Genomic DNA, 21,219 nt, shown 5'->3' on the forward strand with positions numbered 1-21,219 from the left:
TCAAGACTGGCATATTTCAGGGAAGAGTTATTATTCTGTTAGCAAGAACTGCCCCTTCTGTATTAAACACCTGGTCAGGCTCCAAAATGAATCCACCGTCTGGTCCGTCTCCACACATTGTTATCAAAGTTGGGCTTTTAATCAAATAATCGGTAAGCCTAACCATTCAGTGAATTGAATAGGGATTGAAATCGTTGTGAATCTGAAGTGGGTGTTTTTAACTTGAAAAGTCAAATAAAAATTTAAAAACGTCAGAAATGAGAAAAAAATCAAGTGTAAAAACTTCGGAAAAAGAATGCGAGCACTATTTACTGAATGTAAAGAACAGAATCGACCAGCGTCTACTTGAGACGTGATACCCTTTGGGAACCATTGGATGCCTAGTGGAAGCAATGAGAGTACTGATGTACTCTAGCGAGCGAGAATGAAGGACATGGAATTAAGTTACAAAAAAGAAACAGAAAAGACTACATGTCTTGGGCGTAGCTGGGACCAGGTGGTATGCTAGAATGTGTGGGCAATTGCCTACACTTGATTCATATGAAAAAGTGTTCATTTTCGTATTGAAACTTCATGGAAGTTTCCTGATTTACATACAAGTGCCTCTTGAGATCTTGAAATTATATAACTTGTACCCTTTAGTCCAAATTTTCTGACTCCATCAAGAACAAAGCTAAGCGTGACCTTGAGGGGGTGAGAGAGACACTGGCCCCAATCAAAAGACAAATTAAATTCCAAAATGTCATGAACATGACATGATCGAATCATTTTAGTTTCTTTAAGGTCAAAAGCAGGCTATATATTCAAGTTGAATCGTTTGGTTCTGCCCCGATTTTCCTGAGACACATGAATGATAAAACTCAGAAAACAGAGGAGAAAAGAACTCAAAGACAAGAACGATTTTAACGTGGTTCAGCTTTAAGCTTACATCCACGACTCTGCAATTTCTCTCAATAGTTTGAGAAATGCAGGTTCCACTATATATTACGTGGGGTTACATTTGGATAGATACGGTTGCCTACAGAGTAGCTGATTTTCAGCTTTAGGTTGGGCAAGCATATCTTTTCTTTCTTTATCCTGTTCATCACTGATTTTGTCAAGTATATCACGAGAGATTTGATCGTGATTTTCTTTCATCTTAACACGCCCCCACAAGCTAATCTCCATGGGAAGGAGATTGAGCTTGTCTCGAAAAAATATGAATCGAGGTCCTGGTAGAGACTTGGTTAAAATATATGCAAGCTGTTCATTAGAAGAAATGAAAAGAATTTGAATCTCTTTCCGTGCAACCTTCTCCCGGACGAAATGAAAATCAACTTCTATATGTTTTGTACGGGCGTAAAAAACAGGATTTGCTGCAAGATATGTAGCTCCCAAGTTATCACACCAAATTTTTGGGGTGACTGAATTTGTTACATGCAACTCTTCAAGAATTTGTTGCAACCAACTGATTTCAGCAACTACTTCTGCCATAGCTTTATATTCAGCCTCCGTACTAGACTTGGCCACTGTTCGTTGTTTGGATGAACTCCATGAGATAAGATTAGCTCCAAGAAAAAGTAAGGTACCCTCCAGTGGACCGCCGGTCATCTGGACACCCTGCCCAATCAGCATCAACATACCTAGATAACTTAAAGTCACTCTTAGTAATATGAAGACCAAGATTTAGAGTGCCTTTAAGATATCTCAAGATACGTTTGACATAGATCCAATGTTCCTCAGTTGGATCATGCATAAATTGGCAAGCTTTATTTACTGCAAAAGAGATGTCAGGCCTTGTAAAAGTGGCATATAACAGTCCTCCAACTATACTCCTATAAGTGGATGGCTCTTTGAAAGCATGCCCACTATGTTTTGATGGTGTGGAGTTAACTATTGCAGGAGTAACCGTTGGATTTGCTTCGTCCATATTGGATCGGTGAAGTAATTCTTTGATGTATTTGCATTGAGATAGAACTAAGCCTTTCTTTGTTGTACCAATTTCAATGCCAAGGAAATAGTGAATGGATCCAAGATCTTTAATAGAGAATTCTGAAGCAAATGCCTTTATAAGATTATGAATATAATCATTGGAGCTCCCTGTGATAATGATATCGTCAACGTAAATAAGTACAAGTGTGGTTTGATTATTGCTATTAGCAATAAATAAAGAGGAATCTGCCTTGGAGTTATGAAATCCTGATTTTTCCAGATATATCCTTAATCTGTCATACCATGCTCGAGGAGCTTGTTTAAGACCATATAACGCTTTCTGTAGTTTGCATACATAATGAGGCATATGCTTATCTTCAAATCCTGGTGGCTGCATCATATAGACATCCTCTTGTAGTGCTCCATGCAGAAAGGCATTGTTGACGTCAAGTTGTCGAATGGTCCACCCATGACTTACAGCAATCGAGAGAACTAGACGAATAGTGGTAGGCTTGACAACAGGACTATATGTCTCAAAATAATCTACCCCTTCCTGTTGACTATAGCCTTTAGCAACCAATCTTGCCTTGTGTCGAACAATGGATCCATCAGCATTGCGTTTGAGTTTATAAATCCATTTGCACCCAACAATATTTTTATTGATTGGTGGTGGAACCAAGTCCCAAGTTTGATTTCGTTCAAGTGCTGACATCTCCTCATTCATGGCGTTCATCCATTTGGCATTGTTTTGGGCTTGCTGAAGAGTGTGAGGTTCCTCGTCTTCTTGACTCGCTCTTGAGTAGGAGGAAAGATACGAAAAGGGAACTTTAGGACGCCTTGTGCCGTCTTGCGATCTAGTTACCATGTGATGGGTGCGTTGAGGCATGTGATTTGCGATATCTGCATCATTGGATGTCTCATGTAGATCTTGCTGAGGAATCAATTGGTCGTCTTCTTGTCTTGGTTGAGAACTAGGAAGAGTGTTGTGAAGAGGATTTGGCAGCTCAATAATTTCATTGTCTGATATGCTTGTTGGAGACTGTTTTTCCTCTACAAGCCATTTAGCTATATCTGGAGCACAAAAATTCTTCTTGGGGAACAAAAAATGATTTTCATCAAAAACCACATGACGAGAGATGATGGTCTTTCTAGAAATTGGATCGTAACAGAGATAACCTTTATAGCAAACACCATATCCAATGAAAACACATGCCTTGGATTTAGGAGCAAGCTTATTCGACGTATAAGGTTTCAAGGAGGGATAACATGTACATCCAAACACACGGAGATGTTTTAAATCTGGTTTGTGTTTCAATAGCATTTCATACGGAGACTTCTTCCCAAGTTGAAATGATGGAAGACGATTGATAATATGTACCGCAGTTCTGAAAGCATCAAACCATAAGAAATCCTTTAGTGAAGCATGAGACATCATGGTAAGACCAGTTTCAACCACATGTCTATGTTTACGCTCGACGACGCCGTTCTGTTGATGGGTATGTGGGCATGAAATTCTTCTTTTAATTCCATGATGATTAAGAAATTGAGAGAACCCATGACTCATGAACTCACCCCCACCGTCGCTCTGAAAAATTTTTATTTTCTGACCAATCTGATTTTCAACTATGTTTTTGAAGTTCTTGAAGCAATAGAAGGTGTGAGACTTTTTAGTGAGAGGAAATATCCATGAGAATTTAGAATGATCATCAATAAGTAGCAAGTAATACCAATACCCTTCTCTAGATGCGTGAGGAGCTGGTCCCCATAAATCCGCATGCACAATTTCAAGAGGAAAGCTAGCAACTTTATTTGAACTTTCAAAAGGTAAGGAATGCATTTTTCCAACCATACAACTAGAGCAAAAATCAGCATACTGATAATGTTTAAACAAAGACGAAGTCTGATTCATGAAATTCAATATTCTAGAGTTAGGATGACCAAGACGACAGTGCCAAACCGTGGCATCTTTATTCCTTGCTAAAGTCGACAAAGCATGATATCTTGAGGATTTTTCATGTATTTGCTGCTCACCCGTCCGTTTCCCACTATGAGAGGCCAATGAGGAGTTCCAAACATAAAGTCCATGCTTATTCCGTCCCTGATGGAGTGTGCGTCTGGTCTGCATGTCCTTAACCAGGAATTTATGAGGATAAAATTCAAAAAAAGATTGATTATCTCTAGTAAATTTGGCTACAGATAGCAAATTTTTGGCAATTCCAGGAACATAAAGGACTTGAGGCAAATTGAATTTAGTTCCATTGGTAGAGATAGAAGCATTACCAATATTGGAGATACGAGCATTAGAACCATTTGCGACCATCACCCCATCTGTACCCATATAATCTGATTTATTTGAAAGAATGCCTTCTTGTGCAGTCATGTGATGAGATGCTCCTGTGTCCGGGTACCATGCCGTATCCGTAGGGTGCTGACCCAATGCAATAGCAGCAAATGCCTTAGGAATATCATAACATTGGCGAGCCGTGTGATTTTTCCTGCCACAAAACTGACATACAATTGGCTGCTTCGCTGGGCTGAAGTCCTTATACCCACGGTTTCCTTGATTTTGATTATAAGAGCTGTTTGGCTGATTATTTTGATGAGGTTGTTGTCTGCCCCTACCTCGACCTCCATAGAAACGACTACGCCCACGACCTCGTTGGCTAAAAAAGGCCACAGAATTTTCAACTTGTTGGGAGGCATGGCGATGCATATTTTGAAGTCTTTTCTCATGATTCAACAAGAGATCATATAACTCAGCAAACGTAGGCAGATGTTTCATGGTGGTAATCGATGTTATGAAACTTTCATATTCAGTTGATAGCCCATTAAGAGTATGGTGAACAAGAGCATCATCAGAAATAAATTCATTTGCAGCACATAGAGCATCAGCAATGAAGCGTACTTTATTTAAGTATTCAACCATCGGAAGATCTCCTTTCCGTACATCTTGAAGGTCTCGTTTTAGCTGTAAAATCCGCATACTTGATTGTGATGCATAAGATTTTTCCAATTGAATCCATGCATCTTTAGACGTAGGAGATCTAATAATTTGACCCAAAACAGATTTGTCTACTGTAGCCTTGATCCAGCTTAAGGCAAGCTGATCTGCTCATTTCCAAATAATAAATTCAGGGTTAACAAATTTGTTTGCTCCTTCGCCAATAAATTGATTTGGAGCAGGGCAGGAACCATCCACAAATTTAATCAGATCTTGACTGAACATAACAGATTCTATTTGTGACCTCCACAGTAAATAGTTGGAACTATCTAGCTTGACAGAAACAAGACTAGAAAAAGCATTCCATTGAAACATGGATTGAGACGAGAGAGAGATGGAACCTGAATTTGGTATAGACGAGGACGGATTTGATGCTTCTATGGACACCAAGATACAAAATTCCAAAACTAATGTTTGTGCTCCTTGATTTATCGTCAAAACAGAGTGCTGTAACAGAACTCCCAGAGAACAACACTTCAAAAAAAAATCTATAGATCCTTCCAACGATCTTTGAAAAATCTGGAATCGTGTGAGAGTGTTCCTCAGGCACCTAGGAACCCAATAGACTACTGCACGACAACAAAAGTCTCCACAGAAAACAACGCCAGAGTTTGTTGTTGCTGTGAATGAAGAAAACGCCCAAATCTGGTAGAACAGAGACAGGTTGCCGAAGAACAGACGATTCCGGCCAGTACCGGTGACTTCGCTGGTCGAGCTCAAGTCTTTCGGAACCGTCACTCGTCTGGGTTTCTACCTGAGCAATATTATGCCGATTGATGGCAGCTAGAATTAACGCCAGACAAAAAACGATGTCTGGTTCAGCAGACAGAACGTGCTGAAGAAGAAAACAGAGTTTCTAGCAGACAGAACGTTCCTGGCTTCTTCAGCGTTTAAACCACTCTTGAATCAGATGATCTATGTGTCGAGAAGTTGAAAAGAGGATTTTTGCAAGGAGCATCAATCAACTGCCTTCTGCATCAACTTTTGGCTAGTGATTCACAACAAAGAGACAGGCTCTGATACCATGATAAAACTCAGAAAACAGAGGAGAAAAGAACTCAAAGACAAGAACGATTTTAACGTGGTTCAGCTTTAAGCTTACATCCACGACTCTGCAATTTCTCTCAATAGTTTGAGAAATGCAGGTTCCACTATATATTACGTGGGATTACATTTGGATAGATACGATTGCCTACAGAGTAGCTGATTTTCAGCTTTAGGTTGGGCAAGCATATCTTTTCTTTCTTTATCCTGTTCATCACTGATTTTGTCAAGTATATCACGAGAGATTTGATCGTGATTTTCTTTCATCTTAACAATGAAAACCACCCAACTTTGTATGGCTTTCGAATTGGGCCATTAAGTAACGAAGATATGAGCAACGAAGTACTTGGTTAATAGATTCTCGCTGAGTTTGTCTGCTCCAAGATGGATTAGAGGCAGTGCTTAGTGTCTGCTAATGGTTCTACTTATGATGGCTGAGAGCAGTGGGGTTTGGTTGTTTGCTATGGTTTAATTTGTTTTTTTTTTGTTTCCTTTCACTTATTCTTTATATATATATATATATATATATACTTGAGAACTAATTCTTTATATATATATATATATATATATATATATATATATATATATATATATATATATATATATATATATATATATATATATATATATATATATATATATATACTTGAGAACTAAAGTGTCGTGCATCCAATCTACAATCTAGAAGAATAGAGACTACATGAATCGCCTGCATCAACCCACCAAAACTAGGCATGCTACCGAATAAAATTTTAAATGAGCTTTATGTATACACTTGTTTAATAATGTTTTTCCAAAATTTTGAAATTCAATTTCAAGTTAATTTAGACCCTTTTTTCAAAATTTTGAAAGACCATGATGGTGGCAGCGCCTCTTCTTCACCTGTACGCTAGAGATTGAATAGCATTGCCTCGTGGAATTTGTAGGAAGACTAAATGAATTCTTCGATGCGTAATAATTGGAAACAATTACTTGGTTTCTAGGAAACCTGTATTTTCTAACTAATCTAATTCTTTGATGCACAAACAACCAACAGCTCGTTATAGAGTTTGAGATGTTTCTGCAAAAAATCTTCCAAAAATCAGATGAGTTTTCTGCGGCCTATCTTTAGGGCACTTCGTGGAATAATAATTCTAGCGTTCCGATAATCCATAGAATACTAAAATAGTGTAAGTGTTCCAGATTCGGAAACCGTTGCAATAATTCATAAGATATTACTAAGCCAAAAACTTGGAGAAACAAAACCATGCAAAAGAAACTTCCTGCTGTAGTTCCAGGCCCCTCCCATCTCCAAAACAAGTTTTGAGCGATCTTAGTACTACAGTCACAGACTCACAATAAATAGCGTAAAATATGTCCGAATCAAAATGAAGGCGTTTCTTGGATAAGCACAATGAGATGTAAACTTCAATATATACTGAACAAAAAAGTGGAAGAAAAATTGAGTATATGTTGAGATTATATATTGCAAAAGTACAAGCAAGTAGATAACACGACCAAACAAATTACATCCTGACTTCTCTTTTTCCCTTGCACCAAGTGCCATTGGGACATACACATTATCATATAAGCAAAAAAAAAGAAAGAAAGAAAACCTGCGAATAACAGTGTTCTATGCACACACAAACAATCGGTTAGACAACAAGTCGCAGAAAGCAACCACGCCCTGCAACTCCCCACGATCAACCCAAGAAAGGAGGACTGTCTAAAGGAAAACCCACATTCCGATCATCTTCCCCAAAACGAAGAGGTACCAAAACAATGCGCGCCTACTTTTACATGCACCAGAGAGAAACTCCAAAACACAGAGAGAAGGGGAGAACACCCGAGATAAGGAAGGGTCGAGATAGTTCAGAATCCACGATGACTTCTCGGAGCTTGTTGATCGGAGGTGAAAGTCTCAGGCGTGGTCGAGAGACCTCTGAGGTGACGGCAGCCTCTGGCCCTTGCTCTGAGTCTTGCTCGCACCTTGGCGGGGCACCTTCACCCCTCTTATCATCTGCTCCGGCCATGCAACCAATGTTAGACACAGAGAGAGAACATGCAACGTGGGCACCAGAGAGAAAAAGCGAGAGCGAAAGAGTTATTACGTATTTGCTGCATTTAACATCAGAATAAATGACAATGAAGTCTCCCTCCTGCAGCCCGTTCGATCTCACGAAATCTCCTGTAAAACACAAAAAGAAAAGATTCGATTAAACAAATCGTCGTGGCTCGTTACATGCAGTCAGGGAATCAACGACACGCGTGAGGCATGCATGAACGTCGACGCACCTGTATTCTCCAGCAGATACATCCTGCTCTTGTTGTTGGGCCAAAACCTGCATCAGAACACTTTTTAACTTTAATCTCAATATCATGAAAATCATCGCCAAGGGGAACCTGGTTGTATGCTCGACTTTAGGTTAAACAACCCAGAAAGCAGAAGAAAACAATCTAATTTAAGATGCTTCACCTGTAACGCATGTTCCATACACGTGAAGTCCCAATGTCTTCCATAGCTATAGAAATTCCATCCCTGGCTTCTAGTTGAGGAAGATGAGTCTCTGCCTCCTTCTGGTCAGTAGATTGTGTGAGTTTTTTCACCTCTGATATCTTTTGGTAGAACAGGAAGCACAGAAAAAGGGTATCTAATTAGGTGCATGGTGGCAACACTTACTTTTGGGAGCACAATCCTTCCAAGGTTACCCACGTCGCTTTGCTTCAACACCTTTTGGAGGAGGAACCTCAGGTTCTTTTCCGTCTTCCACCCCTGAAACCATTGATTTTTGCACCAATTAGTCCGTGAATTGTTCTTGGGAAACTAGGGTTTGACCATTGTTTATCAATTAAGGGAGGTGCCAAAGCACGGTCCACAAGGCCTCGAGAACGTTTCTTATTCACCACAGTGTCGATTAATGTAAGCAAATGCATATTATATTTATGTTATAAAATAGAGATCCGTGATTAAGGAGATTTATGGTTTAATATTTTCTTTTGCACAGGGAGGATTGGGGGGAACAAATGAAGAATACAGTATCTTACTTGACGCCTATCCAATGGAGTCTGCCTTTCCAACGGGGTTTGCTTCCGAGAAACTGGACCATCTGCAGAAGATTTTGGTGGAGAAGACGACCAAGTCATCCAATTAGTCTGGTTACCGCCATTCCCAGTGTTTGCATCGCTCCCCGTCGCCATCACAGCCGCCTTCTCGGCAGCATGTTGATGTCTATGGTGGAAGCAGAAACGCCTTTGGCGAGCCATTCTCTTCTTCCTTGCTTCCTTGGTCGCAGATTTGGACATGCAATCGGCTGGATGCTGCGTCATCTGGTTGTAGCCATTGCCGTTGTTAGCCCCATTATGAGGAAAGCCCATCACAGGATCAGCATAGAAGTGGTGGGATTGAGGCCAAGAGGCGGGTTCATGAGCAAGAGTGCTGTCGCAAGGCGGTGAAGAAGAAGAAGGAGGCGGTGGGAATGGCTGGAGATTGTCGTTGGGCATTCCATAGCCCATCTCCATGCCAGGGAACCCGACAACTGATGGGAAGGAAGCCATGCATGTTTCATAAACAGCTGGTGCTTGTGTGGTATAGGGGGGAGGCACGAACCATGAACTGTTAATGTTATTCGGAAGAGCAAAACCCTGCTGCTGATGGTGGTAGTAGTAAGGGAAGTTTGACATGTGATCGTCGGAAGAAGGGCAGTAGCAGGGAGGACTCTCCCTCTTCTGGAGATGGTGATTCTGCACCCAAGTGAGAATGAGTTTCAGCAGCTGCAGCATCCCGTCTTTCCCTCCCCCCAAGCGCCTTGCAGCACTCTCTATGGTGGATTTCTTCAGCCTTATGCTCCTTAACTGCTCTGGAGAAATGGACTCCTTGTTTGATTTCAACCACTCAAAGAACACCTGGGCTAGCTCCTCAGATGAAGAAATATCCTTCTGATCCTGAAGCTCTTGCTGGCCCTCCTGCACAGATGGGGAGCTCCCCACAAAGCAATTCTCATCTTCCCGTGGGCTGCTGCCGTTTTCATCCGGCGAGAAGATGGAAGGATCCAAGATATCAACGCCGTCCAATATGTCCATCTCTTCAAACCCATGAAAAACGTCGATGGACCCTTCCTCCTGCGGCTGCTGTACCGCCATCGGTGGCGAGCACTCTGCCGTTGCTGCGGCTGCAGCCTCTGGGGACTGCACCAGCGAATTGGCTGCCATTGAATCGATTATGTGCGCAGAACCGGACCTCATGGCTTCGTTGGCGTCTTCTTTCGCTTCTTTAACAGCCCATGAGGAAGTGCAAGAGGAACAACAAGAGGATGGGGAGGCTGAAGAGGAGGATGAAGAAGCCGTGGACGCTGTAGGTGACTGAGAGGACAGCTGCATGGAGGCAAGATCAGCGAGGGAAGGGAGGGCGCCGTAGAATATGCTCGAGGCATCAACGGCAAGCAGTTGATCGGCGTCTATGGAGTCACAGTTCACCCATTCATTCATCATCTCCTCATCTGGAGAGGCCAAACGCTTCGCATCCTCGCTCTGATCCATCTCCAATATCTGAGTGAGACCATCCATTGCTTGGTTCTTGATGTAACTATCTTCTCCCTCTTCCTCCTGCGGATCAGTCGTCACTGTTGTTATGGCCGGTCCGAACGGAAGATGACTCGCTCCAACTACAAAAACCCTAAGATCACGCTACCCTCAACAAGGAAAAGGCTCTTCCGAGTTCTCCCTCTCTCTCTATATTTTCTTCCTGAATTTACTCTCCCCTGAAAACAATATCCCTCCCAAAACCAACTTCCCTCCTGTCTTTCCTCTTCTCAGAAGTTTGAAAACCCGTAAAAGGAAAACAAAGAAAAAAAACAAAAAAGTATCTCTTTCCACCTCAACCTGTTGAGTGATCTACCAATGAACCCTAAAAACCTGCAAAAAGCAAACGAGGGAAGAAAAACAGCAGAAGTCTCACATCTGCAATATTGCACGCAGTAACAAAAAAGTACCACAAAGTATCCGTCAACCATAACAAGAAAAGGACATGGAAGAAGCCTCAGTACTACTTACCAATCTTACGCGGAACAAAAGATTCAGGCCTTCAACTGTTACTAGTCTGAAGTCTCCTTCCTTCGGTGATGAAACCGGAGGAGAACACAGACCGAATACCGGTTTTTCTTTACTTTTTCATCTGTAATGGTGAAAACATAAAGACTCGCTGCAAGAACAACTGTTTTCTCCAAGAAATCCTCTCCTACTATGATGGAGGAAACAAGGCTGACAAGTCTTAAAGGAAATATATTAATACAACTTGATGAAAACAGAAGGACTTCTGCTACAAGATGAGAGACATGTCCGTGGTGCTGCACCAACCCTTTCTCTCTCCCTCCCTCATTATATAGAGCCCGGGTACGGAGGTGTATGGAAGGTGATCTACCTCTATCACCAGAGGACGTACACAATACTAAAGATGGATAAAAGAATAAATAATACAAACAAAAAATTTACCCCCTCCTCGTTAGAAGACAACATTTTTTTAACAAATCCTTCCCCTCTCTCTCTCTCTCTGCATCTTTTTTTTTTTTTTACTAAAGACTCTCTCTTTCTAGTCTCTACCATGTGATGAAAGAGAAAAACCGCTAGTGCAAAACCGGCTCGGATTACAACACCCACCGCCAAGAAGCCACTTGAACTTGTTTTCCTCCTCCTCCTTTCACGTTCTCTCATTTATGAATAGTTTGAAAGACCACCACATTGAGGATAAGTTTCAGATCGGAGCATAAGGCGACCCTTTTCCTCCTCTCCTATGCTCTCCCTTCTCTTCCTCCCTCTCTCCAGTCTTGAATTGAGAGCCATTGAAAGAGACGAACGGAGCCATACGTAAGGAGTTGAATGGTGGCAGCGTCGGCGTGGGGACTTACCATTCACACCTCTCTCTTCCTTTCCCCTACCTCTTTAACCTCTGCACTCACCTTCCTTTTTCTATCTTTATCCTCCATGGCTGCCCAGAAAGCTTTGTCTCGATTCGCCCCCAAAACGGCGACAGGGGCTCGGTGAGAATGCAACGTGTCTTCCTGGCCACCCTATGTTGCCGTCCTTCCACGATATCACGATCAAATTTGTTCCTTTTTTATTGCGTTCCTCCATGATCAGGATCTCAGAGCTTGGAGCTGAGTATTGTCCTTATTAATAACTAATCTGGTTTGATCAGTTAAATCAATATAAGAGAGATTGTTCTCAGAATATTCTCTTCTCCACTAATAAATGGCATGTCCTTTCCTGGTTTGGCATGACAAATGGACTAAGATTCCTGAACTGCTTACCTTGGGCTTGGGGTTCGTCATAATTTAATTTCTCTTGCATCATGTTCACCGAGTGGGAGAGGAGAACATGTTTAGTTAGTTAAACAGAAGTGCTATACGTACTCAATTAGGACTTGAGACGAGAGTTTCAGGTTGACTACTTGAAGTTCATGTTATTAAAATCAGTTTTTTCAACAGAACAGTTATTTAACTTATTTTTAGGAAGACTCAAGAGATCCAATCGACATCTCGGGAATAGAAAGCATTAGTATATACAGAAAAGTTTGATCAAGTCTTAAAGAAAAAGAAAAGCTAATGGTCTCTAAGATTTTACTAGAAGCTAATTGATCTAGAAATGACCAATCACTTTTACATAGTTCAGAAAAGCAGCAAATAAATGGACCGACTGCCGATTCAGGCGGAATCTGGACCGATCGATCTCTTTTAATTAGTTGAAAGATATTCAAATTTCGAACTTGGTCAGATCTTTGGGCATAAACTTCGTAAAAGTAACCAAATTATCTGCAGTCATGCATCACAGTAATCAAATGTTCACAGCGTAGCGTACTGAACCCACAGTAAAATAATACGTAGAGGTGGAAATAGTGAAAACTGGTAGACGAGAGGGATCCTAGTTTTATGAGACGGCCACCATGGCAGCTGCCCGGAAAATATGGCGACAGATGTCCATTGCTGCTCTAGGCTCGTAGTTTCGGTTCCCCAGATAACAAAGATGATGGCCTCCATTCTCGAGAATGGTCAACGTGTCTTTTAAAGAGCCCTAAGTCCTCGAGTGTTTGTGGACGGGGAGGATCAGATTGCCTGCCAATTTCTCTGCGACAAGTATGATCGGTAAGATTAGGAAGAAATGAATATTTTGTAGTAACTTAATAGTCAGATCATCATCAAATACAATAGCATGTTCTGTTAGATTATGCTTCAAGCATACCACATGTGCATTTTAAATATATGAGTGAATGTCTTTTAAGAGTACTCTGAAATGCCACTGAAAGTAGACTAGATTTTGTTTGAACAACAAACAGCCAAGTTGAGCCCAAGTTCAGTCAGTTTGAGTTTGCCTGAACTAATGAAACTTCAAGTTCGACTCAGCTCGAGCTCGAGAATAGCTCAACGAAAGCAGCTCGAGCTAAACTTGGAAGTTACATGTCGACTCGAATAAGACTAGATAAACTCATTTGAATAGAATTTATATTCATTATTAAATCGAGCTTTACTCGATTAAAGCTCGGCAAACTCGTAAACTCGTTTGAATATATCGACTTGATTAACGCTCGACAAACTCGATTAAGGCTCGAGCTAGACTCGACAATTACATGTTAAACTCGAACTCAACTCGATTATTTGAATGAATCAACACATGAACTCAAGCTCGACTCATTAAGCAAATGACTCAGCTCGAACTCCTTCACAAATTGAGCTTTAACGAGTCGAGCTGTTCACCCCTACTTATTTCTCTCCTTTCCTTTGAATGGTATATATTTTGAAATGTTGAGAAAACAATTTGGTTTTCATATTTACAAACTAATTTCCACCATATGATATTTTTAAAAACAATGACCCATGTGATATCTATTAAAGTTTGGTATATGAAGCAAAGCGCCGTATTACAGAGTAGGTACAGTTTAATGACAGGTGTTTAATATTTTGCCATCCAGTAACAGCAAGCTGCGCACCTTAACCGATCATAGCCCTTTTGGTAAGCGATCAATTGAAATTGCTGATGCTTGAGATGGTCTTCGCTGAGCTCTGCAGGCACCTGACAGTTGAAATAATGATATCATATTACATAATCGGCGTGAGGTTTTTGGGGCCGTCATAGACCAAATGGAGTTCACACTAAGGCGTGCTGTGCCCTATACATAATTATATGGCCTATGGACACCACATGGTTCACAAACTAAGCTAAGTAGGTTCGCTCAACATGATCACCTCATCCATCTACCTACCCACTTAGTTAGGAGTCTTACTCAAAATATACTTTAGCTGTAACTATATATAGTTTCTGAAAAGAGAGTTGGTTCCTTTTTGGAATGAAGAAGAGGGCGTGTGAGAAAAGTCTCCCTAAATTTAACCCGTGCTGAAGTCACATACATAAAGCATTGCTCTTTTTGACACACTCGAGAGAGAAAAAGAAACAAAGTTCACATAGAGAACGTAAAAAGGGGCACATCAACGACCAATAGAAGTGTTGAAAGCTCCGGAAAAAAACAAGCCCAAGATTTGTTGCTTCTCATTTTCTTTTGTTTTGGGTTTGGGTTGAAGGCACCGCGAAAAGGGAGAGGGTTGGTTTGCTTATGCACGGGAGGTTAGGGATGAACAACGAGTCGAGCTAAAGCTCGGCTCAACTCGTTAATCAAGTTGAGTTCGAGTTTAATATGTAACTGTTGAGTCGAACTCGAGGTTTCATTAGTCGAGCTAAGTTCAAGCTGACTAAACTCAGGCTTGACTAGGCTCATGTTCAAGAGCGGAGGGAGGGGGGTCCGCCTAGGAAATTACATTAAAATAATTAAAAAATTTTAGTTGTGTAATGTATTTTTTGGATTCGAGTTTAGTTTGGCCCTACCGAGATAAGTTCATTGGACCGTTTGGCCGGCTCCTGAAAAAAATCCTCTCAGCCGCTCTTGCTCATGTTCACCGCTACTGGAGGCTACAAGCTACTAGGCCACAATGGATCGGATTTAGATCTATATATCAATTAATTGAACAAGCCTGCTTGTATCATGTTCTTTAGTGTAAGATCTAAATATTCTTAGCTCCGTTCAAGTTAATTCATCTTGAATTGAGTTCAATTTCATTTATATTACTGAGGTCGTCTATTTCTAAACATGTCATTTGGCGAGCAACTTAATTTCTGAGTTCATTTTTTATCAATCTAAGAAACAGTTTATCAATTTCTTCACACAAATACACTTCAGTAAACTTTAGTTTGTGCTGGCATATCCCATGCATTTGTTTTTTCATTTTGCCTTTCAGGATTACTTTAAAATGAGTCATTTAGTTCATGTGGATAAAAGTACTCCACGTCTTTTCAAGTCATGGTTCCCAGTGGCGTAATATCGCCAAACCGCCGTTCGGTTCCTAGAGTTTTGGCAGATCCAGATGCCACTGATCTGAGTTGTCTCCTAGTGAAGGCTTTGGCTTTTTGCTGAAGAGCGTCATCCTTGCATAAGAGCGATTATTAATCTGGGTTGGGACTCGTCATTTGCCTGTTTTATCTGTTTCCTCTTATCAATTCTGATGCATATATACCTAAAAATATTTGAAGATTCAATACCCAAAATCCATAATGCCATAACCTGACGGTTCCGTTGCTTTGTACTCAAAAAATAATGAAATACACCTTACTAGTTATAAACATTAATGTTGAACGTATCATAAAAATTGATTAGAGAAAAAGTTAAAGATCACGCTAAGCTCTTGAAGTTCGCCAACTTGAAAGAGATTAAGCTTTGATTCCTTAGCCGTGTGAACGGAACTTTTATCTGTGTGTGAAAGCTCAATTCTGCCGTCAGTTCGGTTGCCTGATGGCCTATTTTAAAGAAGATCGGTATCAGATACATGCATTTATTATATATTATATGGCCCCCATTGACTGAAAATCCATGTTCGAATTACTAAAAGCTGAACTGCAGAAACAAATTTCTTGACATTAAAATACATGGGCGGTTGTCCGATCTGAAAAAAACGTCCAATCCTTATCTAGCCATATATAATTACATATAGGGAGTTCAAATGTTAAGATGTCGTCACATAGTTAAAACTTAAATATGTCAATAAAAAAACAGTCGTTACGTGTATTAGTAACGGTCTGTGTATGACTCTAGCTTTTTAAAGTCATACAACCATGTAACTAGGCCTGTCTGATCCAACATAATGGACAGCTAAAAAAAATTAACAAGTATTTTGTCATATAATATCATTTCACATTTTTTTTATTTTTCTTTCAACCGTGCTTCAAATGAGTAGTCTTAGTAAATAACTAGTTAGAATCATCATTCACTATATATATATTTTTTTTTTATTTTTCTTTCAACCGTGCTTCAAATGAATATATATATATATATATATATATATATAAAAGCATAACACCCTATATCTTGGGTTTGAACCTATAGGTTATGCTTATGTACCATAAAAAGGTGGGTCGTATGTCTAAGTTGAAATTTCTATAGCTATTGTGACATAGTACCAGCATGACTCTGAACTCTATGGATAAGAAAAAAGAAAGATTTTCATCTCTCATCTGGTTCTCATTTGGGTAGTGAGATTAATCCTCTCGCTCAACCAAAGAACAATTCAAAATTGAGCCTTGGAGGTTTGAACAAATTTCTGCAAAATATAGAATTGATTCAAATCGGCTAGACCATCTATTGGGAGACTTAGCCCATTCCAGTTGTGTAGTTATTAATCCGTGAAACTTATTATCATATTTGTTTAAAAAGTATATCAAACAAAAGAAGTTTTAAAACATTTTAAAAATAATATAAAGAGGAACTTTAAGCATGATTAGCTTTGAAGCCCACACCACACGTCGAGCTTGCCTGCCTTACGAATCCGTCTGAAGTGAGCAAAAGGAGCTGCAGAAGGCAGCCAAAGGCAAAAAAAAAAAATGGACTCTCCGTCCGAGGGGGAAAAGAGTCTGTGTTTTCTTGTGATCGTGTCTTTGCCTATAATGCCGACGCTGTATGAAGTCCACGAGGATCCCAAGTGCGCTTCCGTTGTCTTCATTCTAACTTTGTCCTCCCTCTCAGATCAGAAGACAGTGGGAGAGTTGGAGTCTTGCTCGTTTCCCAAGTTCTTCCAATGAGAGGAGAAGACACATGTTGGGGAGTCTGATCAGCGAATGGAAGGGATGGAGGGGTTGGGTCGAGGCCATGGCGGAACTGGCCGGCTCAGGCGTATGCCCACGGGCAGCACGCGCCCTTCAGGTGGCCCTCTCTTTCCCAAAGAACAAAAAACAAACGGAGAAGCAATTAAGCAATGGAGAGGAAGGCACCAAATAATACATGGCCAACGCCGGAGCGCCGCCTTCAATGTAACGTTCCAAAACCATATACAACACGACGAAACGGCTGCTTCTTAATCATTTTCGCAGATTAAATTTCCCGCCCTGGCTGTTTGCATTCTCACAAATATTAGTTTCGAGAAAATCTCGGTAGGATTTTTCTCAAGTATTTTTTTGACGAAATTGTTTTTCTCAGGTTAATCTTGATAAAATCTCCACAGTTCTTTAAAAATTCAAAATACATGACTATATATAAAACCTTTAAAAATTCAAAATATTAAAATCTCCAAAAAGTCACGAAAAGAACATGACAAATTCAAGATGAAATAGCAAGATTTTCATTTAGGTGAGATTTTTTTCTCTTTTTTCGTTTTATGTGATTTTCTTGTACATATTATAAGATTTTCAAAAATCTCGTGAAATCTGTGACACTGATCTAAATATATCAAACAACAATATTACACATCGCTTATGAAGATTTTAAACCTATACATATATATAGATAGATAATGAATGAATGAGTTACATCAAAAACTGTTGATTCGTTAATAACAAGAATATTTAGTGGAACAACTTTCACAAGCCTTGGTAAGATGGCTGGTACTAATAGTAATTCAACTCATTCACATACGCATGTCATTAAAAAGGCATTGGTTTTCTTAAATGATCGCATCGGGTCTATTTCTGACATCATACACATAGCACATTAATTAGACATAATTAGCAGCTGCATATCAAGATCATTATTCGTCAATAGCTAGACAAAGGCCAATAAACGGTTGTTGGGAGATAAGCTCTCATCCTTTTATTACAGAAAAATTAAGATATGTACAGGACAAAAAAAAAATTTACACAAAGTTGTGAAACAGCCACAACAAGGGGAAAAAACCCAAAACCCTGGCAAGCATAACCCAACTGCCCCAAAAAACCGCCACCAGAAGGCCTCAAATTCCCACCAGCGTTTTAGCTCCTGAAAAGGGGAAAGACTAAAACCAGAAACAATATTAGGAAACCAAATAAAAGCATTAACCACCATCATCCCTGCCATCCCTTTCCCCATATTGACACATCTGGTCTCCAACCTCTAAAGTAGGCAGTTGACTAAGAACCCTTAGACGTTGGCTGGCTGCCCTCATGTGTTGCCATTTCTGGTTAATCGGCCTCTTGCCTTCCAGCATCACTCTAAATCTGCGCTTCCATCCTTCATTGTTAGATATGATCTCAAAACTGCCATTGACTGTCGTCATAGAATGCAACCATCTATTAAACACTTGTAATTCAGCTTCGTCCTCCTTAGAATGAGCTTCAGTAAATATGGTCTTGGATTCTATGCCTCTCAATCTCCACATGCCCATCACCATGGTATTAATGCCCTTCTTATATGTAACAATTTGCAACACATTAGTGTCCATGCTTATACTGGAGAGTCTGCCCTCGCAAAGGATTCCAATCCGCAACCAAGCGGACATAGCCTTACGCTCGTCATCCTTCAGCGACAAACTTAGAAAAGCCTCCTTAGCTGAGCGCCAAATACCAAAGAAAATATGTCCAATCATAGCTGTGGTCAGTCTTCCATGTGCCACTTCATTCCTGAACCACCATAACTTCCATAACGCAATTGGAAAGAGTAACATCCAACATTTCCTAAGCCATTTAACATTGAAAGACACCTTGTTCCAAAGCTGACATTCCTTATCAATGCTCTGCCACGGGAGCCTACTTCTGCCAAAACTAGCAATCGTCTTTCGCCACACCTTATGAACCACAGAGCACTTGAACATGACGTGTACATTGTTCTCCTTCTCTCTTTTGCATAAATGGCATCTGTTTGCCAAATGAACTCCATGTCTTTGTAATATGTCTTGAGTGGTCAGTCTCATATGGCTAGCAATGTAGGTGATCCAACTTGCTTTAGCTGGGATATGATTGTTCCAAATACGCTTTCGCCAGCCTTCCTGACTACCCTTCTGTCTTATGGCATCCCAAATCGATCTAGAGGAAAGATCATTGAGTTCAGTAGCATTACTAACAAGTTTGTCAATCTCATTAGCTAGTTAGATACACCTACTCGCAGTTAATGCTTTGGTTGGCAGCGCTAGCCTAGCCTCACCCAAACTCCTAACTTCGGCAACAAAAAGTTTCAATTGATCAACTATGACACCATACTCCTCGCCACTAATTGAATTCGCTAGAATTTCGTCATGCCACCAGTCAGATCAGAAGAAAACAGAATTACCATTCTTCCACCTCACCCAATTTGCTATCTTATTACAGCCTTTTCCTAAGTTTTTCCAAGCCCAAGATCCCCTCCAAGGTTTGCGCAGAGTCCACAAACTGTTGGATTTGAGATAAGTAGCTCTGATCCATTGTGCAAAGAGAGAGTTATTATTAAAGGAAGAGCAAAGTCTGCTCGCTAGGAGGAAAACGTTCACTTCCTCAAGAAGGCGTAAACCAATGCCACCTTCCGCCTTGGGCTTGCACAAAGAATTCCAGGCTATTTGGTGGATGTGCCGGTTAACCTCAGTATCAGCCCACACGAATTCGGCCATGCATCGCTCCAGCTTCTTTAGTACTTCGTTGGGGAGAGAAAAAGATTGCATCCAAAAGTTACCCATGGAGCTTAGGTTATGGGTGATAAGGCAAGCACGTCCTGCATAGGATAGGAGTTGGGTTTTCCAAGGCGCCATCTTCTTCTCGAATTTAGCAATCAAACCTGCGCAAAGGTTCGAATTTAAGTTTCCCGTAAAGAGAGGAACACCCAAGTAATTCAAAGGTAGCTTAACCGCCTGCCAACCTCCAATGTTGGCTAACCTTTGCTCAAGGGGAGTATCCACGTTGAAAGTGAAAAGAGAAGACTTAGAGTTATTGATAATGAATCTCATTCTTTTTTCAAGTTGGCTCAGGACCCTCTTGATATTGGTTATCGATTTAACTGAAGCAACGCTAAAGAGGAGGGGATCATCAGCAAACATTAAGTAGTGAACATCAGGAATAGCTCTAACTGAGTATGGTAGGCGAATGGCTCTCTTCATAATTTGTCCCTTAAGATATCTGGCTGTCATTTCCATTACAAGTATGAAAAGGTAGGGGGACATCGGATCGCCTTACCTAACACTCCTCACAGCTGTGAAGTTTCTCCCTACGTCACCATTAATCAACACTGTATAGGAGACAGAAGAGACACAAAGCATGATTTTTTCTACCAGGACAGGTGAAATCCCAGATAAGTGAGGTTGTTCTGCATGAATCTCCAAGACACTCTTATCATACGCTTTAGAGATATCGAGTTTGAGACAGGCTACGACCTCTTTCCTGTTATCAAAAAGGTGAACCAACTCATTGGCCATGGCAATCTGATCGTAGATCACCCTAGATTTGACAAAGGCCCCTTAAGTTATCCCGATCAAGCGAGAAGGATGTTCATCATGCGCTACACTATTACTTTAACAATCACCTTGTAAAGACTATTGCACAGGGCAATGGGTCTAAAATCCTTGATCCGACGAGCTCCTCTTTTCTTAGGGATGAGCATCAAGTAGGTATTGTTCAAACTACGCACTAACTTCCTGGATTTGAAAAAATTGTCCACCACTCTCCAAATATCCTGGCCAATTTCCTCCCACCTGATTTGATAAAAAAAAGTTCGAAAAACCATCAGGCCTCGGAGCACTGTCCTTGTCCAGAGATATAACAGTTTCCTTGACCTCCGCATAGGTGGCTGGTTGCAAGAGGGAGGCGTTTTCTTCCGCAGAGACAAATTCTCCCTGCCCGATATCACTAGGGATTTCACCATTAGTCGTAGCCTCATTAAGGAAACATTCAAAATGGCTGCTAACTGCTTCCAGTACGCTATTGATAGAAGAGAAAGTTTGTCCAGCCACCTCAAGATCAGCAATGCGGTTCTTTCTAGATCTATTGTTGATAATAGTTTGAAAGAATCGCGTGTTTTTGTCCCCATCTAACAACCACTTGACTCT

The 21,219-nt window shown here is 40.6% G+C and overlaps 1 protein-coding gene across 3 annotated transcripts; it reads right to left on the reverse strand.

The window, feature by feature from the left end:
* Nucleotides 1-7,607: 7,607 nt before the first annotated feature.
* Nucleotides 7,608-10,456, reverse strand: LOC116248691 (B3 domain-containing transcription factor ABI3). 3 transcript variants are annotated; one of them, XM_031621621.1, is made up of 6 exons: nucleotides 8,981-10,456; nucleotides 8,616-8,708; nucleotides 8,412-8,509; nucleotides 8,231-8,277; nucleotides 8,047-8,123; nucleotides 7,608-7,955 (listed from the first exon to the last, which is right to left on the reverse strand). In XM_031621621.1, exons 1-6 carry the CDS (start codon nucleotides 10,421-10,423, stop codon nucleotides 7,857-7,859), a joined length of 1,857 nt encoding a protein of 618 aa, XP_031477481.1. In that variant the 5' UTR covers nucleotides 10,424-10,456; the 3' UTR covers nucleotides 7,608-7,856. The 3 variants fall into 3 exon arrangements, with proteins under 3 accessions (XP_031477481.1, XP_031477480.1, XP_049932260.1); XM_031621620.1 differs by having other exon boundaries at nucleotides 8,412-8,512; XM_050076303.1 differs by having other exon boundaries at nucleotides 7,829-7,955; nucleotides 8,231-8,290; nucleotides 8,412-8,512.
* Nucleotides 10,457-21,219: the final 10,763 nt, after the last annotated feature.

The sequence above is a fragment of the Nymphaea colorata genome, chromosome 2 (genome assembly GCF_008831285.2).
Source record: "Nymphaea colorata isolate Beijing-Zhang1983 chromosome 2, ASM883128v2, whole genome shotgun sequence".
In the NCBI taxonomy this organism is placed as follows: Eukaryota; Viridiplantae; Streptophyta; class Magnoliopsida; order Nymphaeales; family Nymphaeaceae; genus Nymphaea; species Nymphaea colorata.